Below are 21,862 nucleotides of genomic sequence, written 5' to 3'. Positions count from 1 at the left end.
GACCAGAACCTCTTCTTCCAAAGAACTGACATTCCCATCTCTGAGCCCCTAGAGGCCGCGGGTGTCAGTGTGCGACGCTCCGCCTCGCCACTGACGTCCCCCTCTGTCGCTGACTCGTCAGAGCAGGCCCCCGCGCAATGCTTGTCCTTCCCTGGCCTCCTCTCTCAGGATGCGGCATATGACCGTGCCCCCACACTAGGACGCTCCGCCTCCCACGTCTGTGCCGGTCATTCCGCCTTGCTGCCCCATCGTGGGTACTTCTGTGGTTCACATGACCCTGCTGGTTCAGTTTTTGGAGCTTCCCAATCTGTTCCGCTGGCTTGCGAGAACCATCAGGCTCGGCTATGCGAATCACTTTGCACGGTCTCCTCCCAGCTTCTGGGGAGTCCATCACATCATGGTCGGTGGCTATGCCCCTGTCATGCGGAGGTTGCCACCCTACTGGCGAAGGGTGCGATCAAGACTGTCCCTCCAGCTGAAATGAGGTCCGGCTTCTACAGCCCTTACTTCATTGTACCCAAGAAGAACGGTGGGTTACGGCCAGTCCTGGATCTGCGCATCTTGTACCGAACCCTCCACAGGCTTCTGTTCAAGATGTTGAAAGCTTAACGCATTTTCGAATGTGTTCGTCCGTTGGATTGGTTTGCAGCGATTGACCTGAAGAACGTGTACTTTCATGTCTCCATTCTTCCTCAATACAGACCGTTTCTTCGGTTTGCTTTCGAGGCTCAGGCATACCACGGTTCTCCCATTCGGGTTAGCCCTGTCCCCTCACGTCTTCACGCAAGTCGTCGAGGCAGCCCTTGTGCAGCTCCGGCAACACGGGGTTCGCATCCTGAACTATCTCGATGACTGGCTGCTCCTAGCTCCTTCTCGAGACCAGGTTTGCGAACATAGGGATCTGGTGCTCGTTTGGGCCTTTGGGTCAACTGGGAAGAGAGTAAACTCTTCCCCGTGCAGAGGATCTCTTTTCTCGGTATGGTCGACTCGGTCACCATGTGCTTACGAGCGAGCGCGCGCACAGTCACTGCTGACTTGCCTGAGTCAATTCCAGAGCAAGAGTGTGGTTCCACTGAAGTTTTTTCAGAGGCTCCTGGGGCATATGACATCCGCACCGGCAGCCCCGCTCGGACTGCTTCATATGAGACCACTTCAGCACTGGCTTCGCGATTGAGTCCAGAGATGGGCATGGCAACACGGCACGCTCCAAGTACCAGTTACTCTGGCCTGCCGTCAGACCTTCACCCCGTCGTCAAACCTCTCCTTTCTACGGGACGGAGTTCCCTTAGAACGAGTTTCCAGACATGTTGTTGTCTCAACAGATGCCTCCACCACGGGCTGGGATGCCATGCGCAAGCGACATGCTGCCGCGGGCTCCTGGACAGGACCCCAGCGCCTCCTGCATGTCAATTGCCTCGAGTTGCTGGCAGTACGGTTTGCCCTGCACTGCTTCCTGGCGTTGCTCTAGGGCCAACATGTACTAGTCCAGACAGACAACACGGCTGCAGTAGTGTACATCAACCGACAAGGTGGTCTACATTCCCGCTGTATGTCGCAACTTGCTTGCCATCTCCTCATATGGAGTCAGAAGCTTCTGAGGTCGCTTCGTACCGTTCACTTTCCGGGGGAACTGAACCGTGCAGCCGTCGAGCTCTCACGGTTTCAGCCACTGGGGGAATGGAGACTCCATCCTCAGTCGGTTCAGCTGATTTGGGAACAGTTCGGCGACGCACAGGTAGATCTATATGCCTCCCACGACTCTTCCCATTGCAGCCTGTTTTACTCCCTGACCGAGGGCACACTCGGCATGGATGCACTGGTGCACAGCTGGCTGCGGGGCCAGTGAGCCTTTCGCACAGACACTGTGCAAGATCAGGGAGGATGAGGAGCAGGTCATTTTATTTGCGCCTCTCTGGCCCACCTGGATCTGGTTCTCCGAACTAGTACTACTCGCGACAGCACCTCCCCTGGCCAATTCCTTTGAGGAAGGACCTCCTTTCTCAGAGACGGGGCACCCTTTGGCACCCTTGTCCCGATCTATGGAACCTACATGTGTGGCTCCTGGACGGGACGAGGCAGGATTGAGTACCCTACCACCACAGGTGGTGGCTACCATCACTTCCGCTAGAGCCTTGTCAACTCGACATGCCTATGCGTTGCAGTGGAACCTCTTCGTCACCTGGTGCTCTTCTCGTCGAGACGACCCCAGAAAATGCCCGATCGGGTCCGTGCTCTCCTTCCTCCAAGAAGGGTTGGAACGAAGGCTGTCTCCTTCCACCCTCAAGGTTTACATGGCCGCTATCTCAGCCTACCATGTCCTCCTGGAGTTGAAAACAATAGGTCAGAACGACCTGGTCATCAGCTTTGGAGGTGTTGATGAACTCGATCTACTCCATTTGTGTTTTTTGATCATCGTTCTGAATCCCATATGAATGTAGTCTTTGACAAAAACATGTTTTTCTCAGCTTTTTGCTCAAAATGTTGTTGTTGTTTTTTTTATGAAACTTACCCACATTCAAGTGTTGATAAAAAAGGAATGCATGAAGCTAGAATAATTCTTTTTTATTTGTTTAAAAGCAGAGGGTCTGTTCTTTCTTTTGATATATTGCATGATAGATATTCATACAAAAAAATATTATGGGTGCCATGAAAGTTTTGTGAAAATGATCAAAAACGTTTGCGGGGAAAAATCTCACCTGTAGATCTTGGACATGGCTGAAAGCATATCTGGTGGGCCCTAGAACCATTTTGATGACATTAGCAGAACTAAGGCTACCTTGACGTTCAAGTGGGGAGCAGGACCATAATAGCTTTCCATTTTTGGAAGGTAATGTGTCTGTGGTGGTTGAGAGACAACATAAGGTTCAACACTTCTCATCTGATGAGGATACCTAATAATCAGGGTCTTCCTCAATATTATCGTCTGTCTCAGACACATTCTCCTCTATGTCACTTTCTCTGTAAAAACTGTGACAAAATATAATTGACAGAAAACCTTTGCTTAGATGTCATTTTCAATTGAGAGAGAGCCCACAGAGCACAAAGAGAAACAGTTTAGAAGGCTTCTGTTCAAGCTTTTATGTTTGCTCTTCCCCTATGTTTTGTAAACCACGAGAATTATGTTTTCCCCTCCTCCATGGCATGGGAAATATCAGTGCTTGTCGCAATACTATAGGTATGCTTATGTAAGGTTAGAGCCCTACAACAGAGGGAAATGTTTTTGAATATTATATTGAATATATTGAGTATAGTCATTATTCTAAAAGTATTGCATGTTATAGTGACCTCAATATCATCCAAAACAACCAAAACAAATGTGTGTAACATTTTGACATTTCTTACCTTTTATACTGCTAAAAGTGCTTGGGGTTAAATTGACCACAAAGAACACAGATGCTACAAAATGTTTGCAGGACTACAGAAAATATCATGATGTTGATTTTATGTTTACCGAGTTGTACCCATTAAACTAGGAAAAGTAATTTAATCAGAAGCAAAAAAAAAAAGAAAAAAGAAATGATGTCAATCATGTATTTACAGACATTAAACCTTGAATGGATCAAATTGATCATAACTTTAAGTTAAGATAATCATTTGCATTTGGGGTGAATTCCAAACTGCATTTGTGCACCCTTGAAGGGCACTATCGAGAAGGGGAGGCCATTTGTTGGGGCGAAAGTGAACAACTGAATCCTTCAAGAAGGGCCCCTCCACAAGTCTGTTAGCGTAAAAAGTAATTTAATTGTTTCTGGTCATGTGACCCAGGGTGACAAGTCGCTGCCTAGCTTTGTCGTGGTAACATTCCATGTGAAGCTAATGGGGAAATTATGTGGTATTCATTGCTTCCTTCGCCAAGTACATTCCAAATGACTTAATTATGACACACAAGTGCTCTGCTCCCTCCAAAGTCTCCACTTCAAGGGCTCTGAACTTGTGTAAGTAGTAGGGCATAGGGATGCTCACTTCTGATTGGAATCACCTTAATCTGATATAACTGGAGTACAAGGTTATGAGATGCAAGAGATGGGTTTTTAATCTAGATTTAAACTTGGAGAGCGAGTCTGAGCCCCGGACATTATCAGGAAGGCTATTCCAGAGTTTAGGAGCCAAATGTGAAAACGCTCTCCCTCCTTTAGTGGACTTAGATATTCTAGGTACTACCAGAAGCCCAGAGTTTTGTGACCTTAAAGAGTGTGATGGATTGTAAGGCGATAGGAGATTAGTTAAATACACGAAAATGGTTTAGGAGCTAAACCGTTTAGGGCCTTAAAGGTCAGTAGCAATACTTTGTAATCAATTCGGAACTTAAAACTGAAGGTAACATCAGGTAGATAAAATTGGTGTTATGTGATCATATTTTCTTGACCTAGTAAGAACTCTAGCAGATGCATTTTGGACTAACTGTAGTTGTTTATTGAGGATGCAGGAGATCTAGTCTAGAGGTAATAACTTTTCTGCATCAGAAACAGATAGCATGTTCCGTAGCTTAGCAATGCTTCTGAGGTGGAAGAAGGCTGTTTTTGTAACATATGAAATATGATTTTGCTGTCTAATATAACACCCAATCTTATATTCATTTAATAGAAGAAAATTACTGGTCATCCAATATTTTATATCTTCAACACACTCTGTCAACTTGTATAATTTAGATAATTCATCTGGCCGTGATGAATCTGGTTGAGTATCTTTGGTATAACAGTGGAAACTAATTCCATGTTTTCTTATAATTTTACCAAGTGGCAGCACATATACTGAAAATAGCAGAGGGCCTAACAGAGATCCTTGCGGCACTCCATAATTTACTGACATTATCTTACATTTTTCCCCGTTTAAAAAGACAAAATGATAACGGTTAAATTAAACTCAAACGAACTGGGAGACATTTTGCAGCTACTTGTGAACTGTTTGAAGACACTAGCACTGAGTGGAACGGCACTGATTCTTCTTCCTGTAAAAAGCTGTCTGCAAGTTGGGGAAGACTATTCCAGACTAAGTTACTTTATCTACAGTAATAATTCTTGCTAATTTACTGACCAGTGATTTGTGATTATGGTTAAGACCATTACATATTTTGCCATTTTTGGCTTGGCCTATTTTTTTCTGCCCAGGAGTGTATGTTTGTTTCATTGGGCAACGAGGTGCGTGTTTCTGTGTAAATTTGTTGTGTTGAGAACGATTTGAAAATCCGGTAATGTGTAATCCTCAGTCATTTAGTGTATGATGCCCAGTTTTTCTCTGTAACCATTTACAAAATCGGCAAGTGTTCAATGCCTTGAAGTCCAACGTGGCTTGCTTAGTTAGGGACACTAAATATTCAACAGTATTATTGGTCTAACTGACTCTTCTGTGTAAGAACTGAACTAAGCTGGACAATGACATCACTGTTTTTGGTAGAACTGCTTTATAGATGAATTTAATAATTGATGATCTTTAGAACAGAACTGACTTCAGCTGAACAATGACACTATTTTCTTTTAGAGCTGCCGAAATGAACTCTGTTTGCATCATTGATCATTTTCCTGTTATCACTGTAAAGCTGCTTTGAAACAATCTGTATTGTTAAAAGCGCTATATAAATAAAGGTGACTTGACTTGTAGTGTAGAGCCGTGCAGTGTATTCTAGCACTTACTGAACTACATTACTACATTTTTGTCAAATATTGTAGATATTTCAATAATGCTGAAATATAATTGGTCTTTAAATCAGGTTTTGGTCTTTCCCCATTCAAGTAAACAGGAGCTACACATACATTCTATTGCCTTATAAAGCATTGCTGTGTGATGGCGTTACCAAGATGTTCCTCAAATGAATCAACTTGAATCGAAAATCTTGAACCAGGGAATTTGGTGTTACAATAAATGTATGGAATATTAATATTCAAGTGTTTAAGTTGAATTAGTTTAACATTTTGAAAGAATATATATATATATATATTGTTCATAATTATTTTCAAATATTTTCAAAGAGAAACTATATCGTTTCCTTTCCTGTTTGGTTAAAATATGCTCTTGCCGATAAATAACTTGCATCTGGGAAATTATTTCTGGAATTTTGCCAGTAAATAGCATGGTAGCAGAAAAAAACATAGAATAATGATGCCAAATGATAACCCATGTATTCTTATGTCTCTTATACTTTTTCCTTTACTAATACTGTAATACTTTTCTCTCCACAGCAATATCACTGAGGTACAATGGGCTGTCAGTCGTGTATCTTTTTTTCCTTCTGTCCGTACCGCTGTTGCCCAGTCCAGACTTGGCTACTATGAAGGGTAAGTGAGAATCAGTAATGCTTTGTCTATAGTAAGGTAATGTTTAAGGTAATATATTGTCATATTTTGTGACAGCTTTTCCTATAGATACGACAACAGAGTATCTGTAGTAGTAGTAGTGTGTGTGTGTGTGTGTGTGTGTGTGTAGTATGTATATATATATATATATATATATATAGTGTTGGCACACAGTGTATTTTTTTAGTTTTGGTTGGTATTCTTCTCAATTCAGCAAACATTGTTAAAGGTCTAGCCATCTCATCAATGATGCATTACAATAATTCCAGAGAGTTGTGCTGTCAGCAGAGTCAAGCTACAGAGATTACCTGCAAGTGGACATTTGGTTGAGTGCTTTATAGATCCATATAATCCTGTCAGACATTTTCTCACATATTTCCCTATATTTCCTCTGTCCTTGCTTTAAACTAATTTACACACACACACACACACACACACACACACACACACACACACACACACACACACACACACACACACACACACACACACACACACACACAGTGTTTACTGTAAAATGCAAGTTAAGGATGGTATAATTGTATAAGGTCTCAGCTGAAAAAAAGATGACAAAGCTTTTAGAAAAAAATTAGGCAATCAGTAACACATTTGCTGCATCAGCTAAGTGTTTTCACAAATATAATTGATTTATTGCTAACTAATCAAAATCTCTTTTAACACTTTATCCAACCAAGATGATACAGCATTCTCATTTCCCATACTTTTACAAAGACTAATGATGTTAAATATCCTGTGGGGGAAAGCACAGGATCAAACAGTGATGATTAACTGGCAGAATTAGCAGTGTTAAAAAATAATAAATAAATCCACAGTCAAGAGAGTGCAGAGCGGGGTCCAAAATGTATTAAAGTGCATTAAATTCAAGATCCATCAAATCCAATAAATTTTATCAAACACAATAAAAAACATTGTGGTTTTTAATGTTTTTTTCTTTACAGCTATTGCAAAAGCTCTTTTGTTCATTAAAAGACATACTATATAGATAAGACATTTATTATTGATTTTTTACAGTGCAATAGTATTACATTTATTACACTGCCTCGAGATGCTGGGATAGGTAGTATTAAATGGAGTTTTAGAGTAGATTTTATTATAATAGATATTTATTACTTTTATTTTACAGAACAATAGTAAAATTACAGTACAAATATTGTTATGTCTGTTTTAATTTATTAATTTCACTAAGTGCAAATAGCAATAGATGCTACTTATGATATGTTTAAGATGGGTTTCTTTTGTAATTGTGTCTGGCTTCCCTTCGCTGAGTTATTTTCCCACTCTTTTTGATTTTCCATCTAGATCTGGCATAATCTGTTCATGAACTGTTGAGATACAGAAAGTGTTCCTGTCAACTATTGAAGTGAATGTAGTGAAGCAGGATATACAGAGCAGTAAAAGTCAGAATCAACCTCACTTTTATAGTGAACACAAGGCATTCTGTTCCTTTTTTGAGAAAGATCACTAAATGTGTTATAGTTGGATTTTATCATTTGTGAGGATGACGAAGTGGCATATACTGTATAAAGGACAATATAGTATGCGTTATTGCTTCCATGAACTGTTTCATTTCCTCACCTGGCATGAAATGATTTTCATCTGTACGAGAAAGACCCAACTCAACCATGTGGGTCTAAAAAACGTAGTTTTTTCTTTTGTTTTTTTAAACATTGGGTCTTTTTTTTATAGTAACGGGTTATTTAAGTACCTATTTAACCGAGCGTAACTGTCACACTCGTGTTCAGGCAGGAAGACGAAGACGGATCAAGATCAAAACACTCAAAAGTTTCATAATTCCTTAAGCAGGCAGACAAGTGATAGGACACACAACTTAACGTAACAGTGATAGGACAGAGAATGAATGTGAGGGACCAACTGTATATAGCAAACACAAATGAGGATGATTAATAGAACACAGTTGAACCAAATTAACTTATAATGACGGTGACCATGGTAATAAAGGAGTGGCGAGAAAACTGAATAAAGGAAAACATGTGACTAATGAAAACAAACTGAACATAATAGTGACATAACGCCCCCTTGGAGTAGGCATGACCTCGCGCCGTAAGAAGAACAACATAAACAGATGAGGGAGGGTGGAGGTTTTGGAGGCGGGCGAGGAGCTGGAGAAGGGCTGGAAAGGAGGAGCAGGCAGAGGGCTGGCAGAAACAGGCAGAGTCTCTACGAAGGAACAGATGGAGGGAGCATCCATGGGGGCGATGACGGGTAGAGTGGCCAGATAGACGACAGGCAGACGACACAAAAGGATAGTGATGGTAGGACGACGATCCCCTGGCGGCGACGATGGTGGTTGGCCGATGGCACAGACCCAAAGCTCCCCAGTGCCGACAGCCCATGGCGGAGTCGAAGGAGGGAGGAGCCAAGATGGTGTTAAGCCCGCAACACACCAAGCCGACGCCAATGAACTAGGGGCGACAAACGGAGACTGCGGGGTCGGCTCACGACAGCAGCGTCTGGGTCAAAAGTTGCCCTGATACACCAAGCCGACACTCGACACCCGATGGCCAAGTAGCACGTCCGTTCTGCGTCTGCGTAAAAGGAAATACCTTTCCGTACCAGCAGGTGGCAGTAGTCTGTTTGAGTTACTCAAAGCGGGAAACCGGAAGAGCTACAGGGATACAAAACATAAGCAAAGGTGCCTTAAATGGCAGATCAGAATCTCGCTCACCACAGATGGATTCGTGAATTTTTTTAAATGTCTGACACGTTGCAAATGGCACTGGCATTTTCAGCCCTTGGGCTTTTGCTTGTGGAAGAGGAAAGGAAGAAGCAGAGGCGAAAAATAAGCAGAAGTGCACTATATGGGTGAAACCATGGATACTCCAGAAACAGGCTCAAGGGGCTTTCCCGAACCGGTGTCCAGAGCCCCAGTCACCCCCAATTTTGGCAAGTGCTGCATACATGAAATGCCCAAAATAAAAAGGTTACTGCTCATAAGTAATTCTGAATAGAAACATACCACACATACATTTAGAAAGCCAACACTTGAGAGTTTATAGTTCAAGACTCAAAATTAACCAGACTGTTATTAATATTAAGATATAAAAGCTCAAACATATTTTGAACTAAAATAATCTGGGATCACCAGTGATCCCTGACTGGTAAGGGGCTAAAGACCTCATTTGCCAAAAAGGAAATCTTACCTGACTTACAAGTTTATTTTTGATCTCACGCCACAGTTCAGCTTTCGCCACATGGTTAACATAACATTTTTCCGTACTGTCATACAAAGCCGGCCTTTCCTAGATCATGCTGATCAATTCTTCTTCACTTGCCTCGTTGGATGAGACATTAAACCGAGGTCCTGACTCTCCGTGGTCATTAAAAATCCCATGATGTCCTTCGGAAAAGAGTAGGGGTGTTACCCTGACATCCTGGCCAAACTTCCCCAGTGGCCTTTGTCAATCATGGCCCCCTAATCATCCCCATACACTGATTGGCTTCATTACTCTGTCTCCTCTCCACCAATAAGCTAGTGTGTGGTGGGCGTTTTGGAGCCGGTAGGACCAGGGATTCCGGAGGAGCCACTAGACTGAGGGTCTCTGGTGGACCCGAAGGTGGGAGGAGCCATGACGGAGCTGATGGGCCGAGATGGAGCGAAGAGATCCGAGACTGGAGGCGTAGCTCAAGGATCCTCCTGGATAGGCGCTGCTGGTGGTTGCCCGATGTCATTGCAGGGTATCCCCAGAGACAGTGCAGGGCTTCAAGCATCCGGCAGCGATGGGACTGGAGTACTGGCTGAGCTCTGTGGTGGTGGTGGCGATGAAACTAGATTTGAGATGACAAAAGTAATCATGACACAAGTTCACACAGGACAGAGCAAAAAAGAAAAAATAATTCCCAGTTCTCACAGTTCTCCTTGGATAATACAGATGAATTAGATATCGGGTGGGATAGGGTGGGAGTCGACAAGTCACAAATGTGTTCAGGCAGAAAGACGAAGACGGATGGATCAAGATCAAAACACTCAAAGTTTAATAGTACCTTCAGCAGGCAGACAGATGATAGCAAACACAACTTAACATAATGGTGATCGGACAGAGAATGAATGTGAGGGATTAACTAGAGGAAGTGCAATGTAATCCTTATTAAAGTTACAAACGTCATTCAGTCAAAAGCAATGGGTGATTTTTTTTCCCGTCTGTACAAATGCTTTTACTTTTTCAGCTGTTAACGTTCACTTTAGACATAACCGACTATGTTTACTTGTGTGAATTTTTTGGTTCAAGCACAAGAAGACGTGAAAGAGAGCTCAGTTTAGTATTCATGCACTGTATGAGATGCAGCTTTCTGGGCTCTACTAATGATTTTTTGGGCTATAATAACAAAAGGAGCTCCCTTTTGCATCTTCTTACACTTGAATATTTAATTTGTCAAGGCTTAAACTTTCCTGATGATGCAGCTCTGTTGCGTCGTTCACGTTCATGTTCTCGCAATATTGCAATGTTAGAATTCGTACCAGCCAACCTGCGAGTGACACGATATACCCGCCAACACCGGGTTTTACTTGCATTTGGCTCTTCATTTTAGGCCCTGATTATAACTATCAAGCACTGGCCAGATACAATTGCTTTCTGAAAGAGAAATCTGAGGAGTGATGATGCATCATTTTGAGGCTCCGGTGATGCTAGTGCCATCAGCCAATGAATTTGTGGGTGCACCCACAGTGTCTGTCACAGTGTCACAGCATCGAATGAACCTATGGAAGGGAACCTAACAAGTTGTAAGATCATATGTGAAATTGTTAATGCAATGAATTGACTGTTGCAAAATTGTTTCTGTTTGTATATGCAGGGAAAACTGGCAGTTTTCTTCGTGCTCTTTGCTCCACTGGAGTAATATTTTTGGCATTGCAGTGTGGGATGCAAATCACCTTCACATATATTCCCAAGGACGGTAAGATCTTTTCTTATTTGTGCAAGTATTGTTATTATTGCTTAAGTAGCTCACAGTTAAAAATATAAAAGTAATTGTGAAAGTTTAAGATAGGAGATCAAGTCAAACTGTGAACAAACAAAAGTTGACCAACCAAGTGTTATTTTTGTATTATTTATATAGTATTTTTTTTTTTTTTATTAGCTTTTATTTATTTTTTGTTTTACTTTTCATTTTAATTTAAATTTGAGTAATTTTGTTGTTATATGCTGTCCTTTGTTTATTTTACAAAATATTTATTTTTAGCTTTATTTTCTTTTTATTTCAGCATTATTTAAAAGAAAAAGATTTTTTAATAATAATAAACTTTAGTTTTAGTTAAGAACAACACTAGACCAGCAAACACCACAATGCAAAAACAGCGAGGTCCTGAAGGCTTGCTTTGCACAACATTAGAAAGCTCAAGCCCTTCCTGAACTGTGAGGATACTGGACCATAGCAGTGCTCTTCTGTCTGGACTTCCAGCATGCGCAATCAAACCTCTACAAATGATCTTGACCACAGCAGCACGTCTTTAATGAGCCCAAACCAAACCTCTCTTTACTTCTTTCACTGGCTACCAGTAGCTGCTCACATCAAGTTCAGGACATTGAGAACAGCCATGGGTTCTGCACCTTCCTACTTTCACTCTCTATCACTCTCTCTGGAGTACTATCACAGATAGGCATTAAATTACTTGCATAATTATTCGCATTCACTGTTCCTCAGAGGGGGGCAGGCAAGTCACTTGCAATATTCATGAAATGTGACCACTTAATTGAATCCTCTTGACTCAAAAAAAATCTTCCTATTCTTTCACAGTGTCTTATTTTCTTCACTATTCTAGCCTGTACTGTTCTAGATTTTATATATATATATATATATATATATATATATATATTCAAGGGCATAGATTATAAATTCTGTCACTGGTCCCATGCACAGTCGCGGAATGTTTGGAAGAAACTCTTTCCCCTCCGCAACTGAGTGAAATGTGCACGCTAAAATTATTTAGATGGTTTGCTGATTATAGTCCACTCAGACAATGTGCTAAATAAGCCACATTGTTTTGTCTCAAGATGCACATTTGTAATGTTTTTTTTTTTCTAAGGCACGTTTATAAAGCTACTTAAGTCTTAATCCAAGCCCTGTCTGTGAAACCAGGCCTTAATGGAGAACACTACTGTAGCATTTAGTAATGAGCAAAACTGAAAAGACAGATAAACTGCATGCTCATATTTCATATTATTTCATGCTCTTATGTCTTAACAACAAAAACAAGTCTTGTGACTTACTTTCACTTTGATTTGTGATAGTTTGCACATAGACTTGATGAATAGATGCTCAGCTGCTCATCTGCGGTGAATGCGTGTGTCCTATCTGGCTGTAACAAGACATATAGCCTATAACACGATCTCACACATTTATTTTTTAGCATTGTTAGGAGGAGTAAAATTTACATATGTGGTTTCAACAACCAGATGCATTTACACTTGTCCAGTTTCGACTGGAATGTGTGTTAGACCTCCTCCTGAAGTGGTTTGAAGGATTTAAATCCGTCTTGAATGTGTTGCGGAGGGCATTTACACCTGGTCTTTTCACGATCGGATAGCTATCAGATCACAGAAAACGCATGAAGTGGCCTGGCTAACAGCCCCTAAGACATTAACACACAATCATCTTCATTAAAAGTCAAAAAATGTTGTTAAATATCAAATGTCCAGGATTCAAGTAAAAAAAATGAAACTTCAAAACGATGCAAGTGTCATATAGGTGTCATTATCCCTTTACACAGGACAAGTGGTTAGGAGAATGAATGGATGAATGTAAAGTCACGATTACAAGAAGTCCCTAATCACTTTACTTACTTTGAAGAGGAAAAGGGCTTCCATATTCAGCTTTTTTTTTTTAAAGTTGTCAAGTTTTCTATTTACCCTAAATTATCCATGCATAATAATACATGCTTTTTATTCATCAGCGACTGGGCCATGGGACAACATTTACTTTCACCTCGGCATTGTCAGGTATGAAACATATTAATTCTTTCAATTTCGAATCTCAATTTTATTTAATTAAGTCTGGCATTCAAAATGTCAAATAACCGTGCTAAGTATAATATAACTATTCAAAACCGGCAAAAATATTAACTTTTTTCCCCCTCTTATTTTGCATGAAATGTCAGATCCATGAGATGAAGGGAACAAGGCAATGAATTCAGAACCACATAATAGCGTACTCCCAGCTAACAGGGAACGTTCCCAGAACATTGGCTAACGTTCTCTGAAAGTGATTGAGAAACGATTGAAAAACGTTCTTGCAGTAACGTTATTATATATGTCATTATTCTTATTTTTCTTATTCTTATCGTTATTCTTAAGGTTGTTAGTGGAACGTTTTAAAAACGTTATTACATAAAAAAGATATTATTCATTACAAATTAGTCATAAAGCTTTTTGTTATGCAAATCAACTTCAGAAACAATATTTGTATATCCAGTGACACAGCTAGTGACACAATGCACTGACATTATTTAACTATTTCATTAAAATATTTTTTATGGTCAGAAAAAAAATCCCAGAATATAAAATAATTATGTATTCAACAGGAAATAGCAGTATTCATTTAAGTTGAGTGCATTTTGCTTGTTGTATGAATTAGACACTTTTATCACAATGCTGATTAACTTAGATAAAAGTTCTCTCAAAGTTACCAAAGTAACGTTGTGCCAACATGTCATTGATAAATGTTCTATTAACGTTTTGAATAACGTTCTTATAACTAAGAAATAACGTTAATACAACGTCTAAAATACTGGACGCTTTGAACGTTCCTAGAACATTCAGAAATAACGTTTTTATAACTTAATTGGAACGTTATGGAAACGTTCTTATAACCTAAAATTGTTAGCTGGGCTACTACTATTTCTGTCATAAAAAGATATTGTATTAGTAGAAAGAGTAGTATACTAGTATGCGGTTCTGAACTCAGCAATTGTGTCATACATTTGGCCAGTTATGTTTGAGCCCAGCTTTCTTGGCACAAGTGGTGTTCATATAAGGTGGCGGTGAACACCATTTCCTGAGATTCTGCCCAGAAAGCTATACCTCTTGTAAAATTCGAACTCATTCGAATGGGACATTGTAGTCCTTACAAGCTTTTCAAAAAAAACAAAAAACAAACAGTTATTTGCCATAGAATCAGGTCAACAATCCAGTGTAATAGACATTGTTTAAAGATGTGCAGTATACCATGATTTTTATATTTTTTTATTTCTGAATAAATTTGCACAAGCACTTCACAACAGAGGTTAGAAACATAAGAATGGAGTGTTTAAACGAGTGATTCCTCCGAGCTAAAAGGTGGAGGGGAGAAGCCTGTAGTGTAACCTTCTAAAGCCCAATTTATACTTCTGCGTTGAACTTACGCCGTAGCTACGTCGTAGGCTGTGTGTAGCGCGCGTACCCTTCGGCGTACCCTGACGTGCACCTCTCCAAAAATGTAACAACGCGTCAACTCTACGCGGACGCAAGCGCTGTGATTGGTCTGCTAGGACCGCTCCCTCGGGGTAACATGCTCCCTCTGCGCGCGTGAACGCGGACAACGGCGCAGAAGTATAAATGAAAACCAACGCGTTGCCTACAGCGTAGAGGCTCCGGCGTAGGTCCGACGCAGAAGTATAAATCAGCCTTAAGCCTTAAAAGGGTGAAAAACATTTTACTTTGTAGCCCCTCCTGGGCTCCAAAACACTCATGTGCTCCAAACAGCAAGCAGGAGACATCCACTTGTTTTAGATCACCCACTCTTTTTGCGGATGACAAAGCGAACGGTTGTGATCAGAAACATCACGCAGAGACGTTTTTTAAAAACTTACACTTTGAAACCCATTTTTAAAAGTTTGTGTTTTCAGATTGAAGACATGAGTGATACTAGATAAGCAAAACAGTCGGTAGCACTTTATAATAACTGCACGCTATTAATCATTAGTTAAGCATTAATAAACAGTTAATTCATCATTTATAAAGCATTAATAGACATTAATAAGCAGTTTATAAATACAGTTATAAATGCTTTGTTCCTGATTTATAAGCATATCTATAATGTGTTTAATAATTGTATTTTCATATTTTATTAATGATCGATTTATCATTTCTAAATGAAGTATAGCATTATTTACAAACCGGTTATTTAGGAGTTGTGGTAACGCTATTAATCATTAGTTAAGCATTACTAAACAGTTAATTCATCATTTATAAAGCATTAATAGACATTAATAAGCAGTTTATAAATACAGCTATAAATGCTTTATTCTTGATTTATAAGCATATCTATAATGTGTTTAATAATTGTATTTTCATACTTTATTAATGATCAATTTATCATTTCTAAATAAACTATAGCATTATTTACAAACCAGTTACATTATTTACCATTATTTACAAACTAAGTGTTGTCATTGATTAATAAGACCACTTAGAAAGTGTGAGTAAATGTAGTAAATGCAGGGAGTTATAAAGCATTTAGTAGTGGTCAGTTAACTATTTTGTGAGCTCATCTAAAGTGAGGACTAGTTATGCTTTGTAAAGCATTTATAAAGGAGATTTAAAGACTCAGTTTTCTTCTAAACAGAAAAAGGAAACAAACACACACAGTGATACAGAACATAAAATATTAACAGACTTTAAATCTCCTTTATAAATGCTTTACAAAGCATAACTAGTCCTCACTTTAGATGAGCTCACAAAATAGTTAACTGACCACTACCAAATGCTTTATAACTGCCTGAATTAACCCTGAATTACAGTAGAAATACATGTTAATAAAGCATTTATTAACACACTAAGTAACTATTACTATATGTCTGAATAATATGTATTTAAACAGTTTATTAATCATTTACTCACACTTTGTAAGTGATCTTGTGAACCACTGACAACTCCTAAATAACTGGTGTGTAAATAATGCAATACTTCATTTAGAAATGATAAATTGATCATTAATAAAGCATGAAAATACAATTATTAAACACATTATAGATATGCTTTAAAATCAAGAACGAAGCATTTATAACTGTATTTATAAACTGCTTATTGATGTCTTTTAATGCTTTATAAATTACGAATTAACTGTTTACTAATGCTTAACTAATGATTAATAGCGTGCACTTATTATAAAGTGTTACCAAACAGTCAAGTTTAAAGCATCACTGTAATACAATTATTTGTATTTCTTTTAAAGGTGTACCATCAAATCTGTCCAGACCATTTTAGAATATCTCTGTAGAATAAACTATAATTCATATATTTTTGCACTTTCTTTGCATTACATATGGCATACCAAAGGCATGTAGATATACATGAGAATATTCCTTTTAAGTATGGAATCAAAATGTGTTCCCCCAATGAGCTGTAAGTGTACCAACAAATTTGTCGAAGTCCGTAGCATAGATACTATATTTGCTTTTATATGCTTCAATTTGCACATTGTTTGGAGGACAACATTGGGCAGGATGTAGAACAATTTATTATTATTATTTTATGAAATACAAAAAAAAAAGAAGAAATAAAACAGATCTTTTATCCGGTTTATCAAAGAAATAGTGAACAGAGCATATGACCTGAAGATCTGAGTCAGGTTTATTTGATTAGGGAGAAACAAAAAGTGCTGTGTTGGGTGTTCTTCAGGACCAGTGTTTAGAAACCAGTTGAGATCAAGCTGTGAAATCAAAGGGTGCCCCAAAGACCATGTACAGAGCATGCAGAAAATCTGATCAATGACAGGGAAATGGTAATGTTAATTCTGGAAAGGATGTGACAAATATATAACACACCATCTGTATAAGTAGCTTATGTTTTATGAAAGAAAACATTAGCAGAAAGAGACATTAGAGAAATTAAGCAGAAAACCAGCATCCCATGCAAGTCTACCAGTAATCAAGTCTAATCAGTAAGTCTACCTCGTTCTCACTACTTTGAGGAAAGATTACACATTGAGCAAGATCTGTTTTACCAACGTTTATGTTACATCAGATCATTCACGCTAGTGCTCGGCTAATGTATACAACATTGCATATATGCACTGTTATTGATACAGTTTCCATGTATTCACCGCAATATATTAGAAAAATACTCTGTAAATAAATTATTACAAGTAAAATAATTGGTTTGTTGATGGACTTGCACTTGTTAATGCTGATGGTGAGGAATTACAGTTGCAACATCTCATAATGTCCCTCAAACTGAGTAGTGTATCACTGAGAAACACTGATTCCTGCTCGAGCCGTCCTTGCGATGGAGGTTCGGGTTCAATAACTAGTTCTTCCAATGTTTCATCATCGGACTTGCGCTCAGATTGATATGGTAAAATCAACGTCATTGTTCATTTCTGTGTTTAATTTACGGTGTAGGAAGCCTCTGGACATGCAGACCTGACGTTGTTATGGCAATGGGCGTTTTTGCGCGCTGTAAACCAATCACAACAGACTGAGCTGTCTGGCCAATCAGAGCAGAGTAGCTCGCGGAAAGGCGAGATTTAGAGAGATTGATTCATCTCACGAGTCGTTTGAGAATCATTGAAAATGTGGTTATATGCAAATGTATATTATGAGGAAATTAAACAGTTTTTTGACCTTTGATGCATGTAAACCTGTTGTAGGAGACTCCACAACAACATTAGGAAACCTTAAAATAGCATAATAGAGGCACTTTAAATTTTCTCAATGATTCCAGTATATTTGCTTTTTGTAAGTGAAACTTTTTTTATTGAACTCTTTCCAGGTTTAGCGATGTGGACACACTTAACATAATACGTCTGCTAATGCCAGATTTTGCTGTCTTCCTGTCTACACTGTTCATCATTCGCCGGTGTAAGCCCAAGAAGCCACATCACAGTGAAAACAGCCGGCAGCTCTATGAGACTGAGGTAATGAACAGCTAGGGCCCTATCTTGCACCCAGCACAATTGACTTTGTACACCGACACATGTATCATTCCTATTTTGCACCCGCGCAAAGCGGACTTTTCCCTCCACAGACGCACGTCGGTAAGCTAGGAAATACACTTGCGCTCCCCGGGGCGGTTCAGCGCAAAGAGGAGGCGTGTTCCGGCGCAAACGTTCCCTGATGCTATTTTGCAGGTTTAGAAAACAATTGCGCCACTGACCAGGAAAAACCTAATTTAAAGTCAGTGGCGAGTTGCGCATGTTATTCATATGCTATTTTAAGGGCGCATGCTTGGCCATAATCAATGTAGCGTGTGCACAACGCGCATACACTTTGATTCTCTCATCTACACACAGACGCAGCAGTTATCATTTTTGCAAATCATACATTATTACAATAGACAGATAGATAGATAGATAGATAGATAGATAGATACACAATTTATTATAAAAGCATACATCTAGCTTACACATTTACCCAAATTATCATACACGGTTTAACCAAAGCTAATTTGGGTGTGTTTCTCCATCCCCAATGTCACTTCTCTCTCTTTTACGGCCGTGACGAGAGCGTTGCTCTCCTCGGCTGTGAACCGCTGCTGGCGCGCGCCTGGCAAATCCGCCGTTACAATAGCAATCCGCCATGGAAATAGCGCGTCTGCTCTTAAAGGGAATGTGAGATGCCGCTCTGATTGGTTTATTTCACGTTACGCCCAAACCACACCTATGAATAATGAAGCTACTTCAGACCAACCCATTTTAGATTTGCGTCGGGCGCAAGAGTCATTTATCCCGCCGGTATAATAGCAACAGCGCCCTAGACCCGCCCACAAAGTTACTTGCGTTTCAGACCGTTAAAATAGGGCCCCTAGTCTTGTTATTGTAGAGCGGTTCTGCTCAGTCCTGCTGCTGCAGGTCCAGCTTTCTGTGATTCAAATCAAACACACCTGGGCCAGTTGATCAAGGACTCTGGGTTTACTTGAAAATTAAAGCATGGCTGGAACTTAACTTTGCCTAAAGGTTAATTGATTAAATCATCCAAAACGTACTGGCTACTTTGTGTTGTAACATAAATGATTATAAGGAATAATGTTTTTTTTTTTTGCTGTATTTATTTTATTTCCATTTTTAGTGTTGGCTGCTTTTGTCCTGTGTCCTTATTTGACAGGGTTCCGAAGAAGAGATTTCAGACTCAGAATATGAAGGGGAGAGTGGAATGTCTGAGGGTTCCTCTTTAGACACCTCTGCTGAGAGCCGCACCGCTCTTGCCTCCTCTCCCGATGTTCTGCAGAAACTCATCATATTTATGACTGGTTTGAGACTCCTCATGTCTTCTGTAATGAACACTGCTGGAAAAGTTTTGGTTACTGTTCTATTAGGACTGGCAGGTAATGCATATAGAGATGAACGTGTGCATGCATTCTGGAAAATGATCTATAGATGCAGTCAATGATGTTACATATTTTGACAGGTATAACGTTTCCCTCCCTGACGTCAGCACTGTATTTCATGGTGTTTCTTGGCCTTGTGTGGTGCTGGGTATTGGACTACACCATCTCTCTGCTGCACTACAGCTCTTTGTGTGTAATGATGACCATCTTCAGTGGAGGACACATCCTTATCCTATACCTCTACCAGCTGCCCCTCTTCCAACAGCTCATTCCTCCACAGGATGACTTTGCCAGGTGCAGTTCCCCAGACAGCAACACAGTGTCGGCCCAGATCTGGCCCACATCTGGTACGCGTGGAATCCACATATACCAGATGTGGTCCAGATCTGGGCCGACACTGTGTTGCTGTCTGGGTCAGATCTCTACAAAGTAAACCAATATCATTCAGTAAAAGCCAATGTTATTGACATCAAGCATGCTGTACAAGTGTGCTTTACAATGAAGAAGCATAATCACTTTACTTTATCAGGAAGTAAAGTATCCTATGCATGTGTCGATTATGATGTATTTAGTTAAATAAAACACATGTAAGGGTTTACATGTTTACAAGGGTTTACAAAGTTTTACCTTGGGTACGAGTAAGAGTGAGTCTGCAGTGTATTCGCGAATAGTGCGTGCAATCAGGGCAACAAATTAATGGAAATCCACTGTCTCCCCAAAAGAGTCCATTTGCAAGCAGCAGAAAGCCATCTTATGCTTCACACACACACACAGAGTAAACCTGTGTTGTTTACTCAGCTACACATAATAGCACCAAATTATTAAAAAACACAATATATTGTCCCGCGTTCGGTTTTCTATCATGCGCCATGCACGTTTGCGATGATGTAAGATGCACACAAATGCACCAGAGTTCGATAGAATCAAGTTGAATGTGAAACCAGACCAATGCTGCGGGGGTGCCGGGAACAATCGCGCCCAGGCTCGGACCGCAGCAAACGAGCCCAGTGTGAAAGCAACCATAAACATTAACAGAACTCAAAACATGACACCAGTAGAGTCCCAGAGTCTTGCTGGGTCAAGGCACATTGAAGCTGTTGGTCCAACTGTCACGTAAATCTAAAGAAACTAGGTGAGGACTCAAGATGCAAAGGGAAAAAATGATATTTATTACAAAAAGAAACACTAAACACAAAACAAAACCCACGAGGGGGAAAACATAACTAAATACAAAACAACCACAACTTCAAAAATGAACATACCAAACAGGGTCACGGGGGAACAGGAGACGTGTACAAGACAACGATCCGACACAGACTGCAAACACAAAGGAACTTATAAAAGGGACAAATCAGGCAGGTGATGAGGAACAACAGGTGGGGCAAATGAAACCAATAATGAGATAACAAGGAGGGTGGGGTCAAAACAGTGACAGGAACACAAACACCACATGTGCTACACGAGACAAGACAGGCATGTGACATTAACACCTTACTAAAACACATTCAGCATCTGTTTGCATCTAATATCTATGTCTGTTTACCAGGTTGTTTGGTTTGACAGCGCTCATCCAGACCAACATGTCAGAACCGTATATCCTGGCTCTGCATGAAGATGGCAGCTGGCCTGCAATAATGAACCCACTAATGCTCCTACTGCTGTATTTTTCAGTCATGAGTCTACTACAAAAGTGGAATCAATCTGTTGAGGAGGTACTGTAATGCACTTCATACACGCACAGACATGAGGCTACAAAAAAATGTTTCACATGTTTCTATGTGGCGGGGTGTCCAAATCTGCTCCTGGAGGGCTACCATCATCTTCTGCAGAGTTTAACATCAGATATATGCATACGCCATATAATACCTGTCCTCCTAACCTATGTAGTTACAATGCTAAACAGCTGCTGCTAAGTACTCTCATTGATGACACAGCAGTCAGGAGAGTTGCTCATCCTGTCATGAATTATGTGACTGTTGTTCCTTTTTTGGCCATGTTAGGTCCTCAGTGTTTTTTGTTTTATGCCTGTCACATGTTCTCATTATTGATTTGTTAGTTTCACCTGAACCTTGTTAAGCTGCCTATTTAAAACCCTTGTTGTCTTGAGTTCTTTGCTCAGTCTTGAGTTGACACCGGTGCAGTCCTGTTGACTAAACCTGTCCGTGAGTTATTCTTAGAGTTTTTCCCCCTGTGTTTGTTGCTTGTTTACGAGTTTGCCTCCTGCTTCTGGATTATTCACTCATTCTGACTGTTATAGTGGACTTTGACCTTTGCCTGGATTGTTACTTTTGA

At 40.0% G+C, this 21,862-nt stretch overlaps 1 protein-coding gene across 1 annotated transcript in view; it reads left to right on the top strand.

Annotated features, from left to right (window-relative positions):
- LOC311298341 (piezo-type mechanosensitive ion channel component 2) overlaps positions 1–21,862 on the top strand; it is a 92,709-nt gene that overhangs the window by 4,025 nt on the left and 66,822 nt on the right. Inside the window, 6 exon segments of the mRNA XM_084421168.1 lie at positions 6,177–6,272; positions 11,124–11,225; positions 18,064–18,161; positions 19,348–19,567; positions 19,651–19,864; positions 21,117–21,282. Coding sequence (XP_084277294.1) covers positions 6,177–6,272; positions 11,124–11,225; positions 18,064–18,161; positions 19,348–19,567; positions 19,651–19,864; positions 21,117–21,282 — 896 coding nt within the window.

This window comes from Rutilus rutilus, assembly GCF_951802725.1.
Source record: "Rutilus rutilus genome assembly, chromosome: 10".
NCBI classification, from domain to species: domain Eukaryota; kingdom Metazoa; phylum Chordata; class Actinopteri; order Cypriniformes; family Leuciscidae; genus Rutilus; species Rutilus rutilus.
The sequence above is the reverse complement of the archived record's forward strand: the minus strand, read 5'-3'. Positions and strand labels throughout refer to the sequence as shown.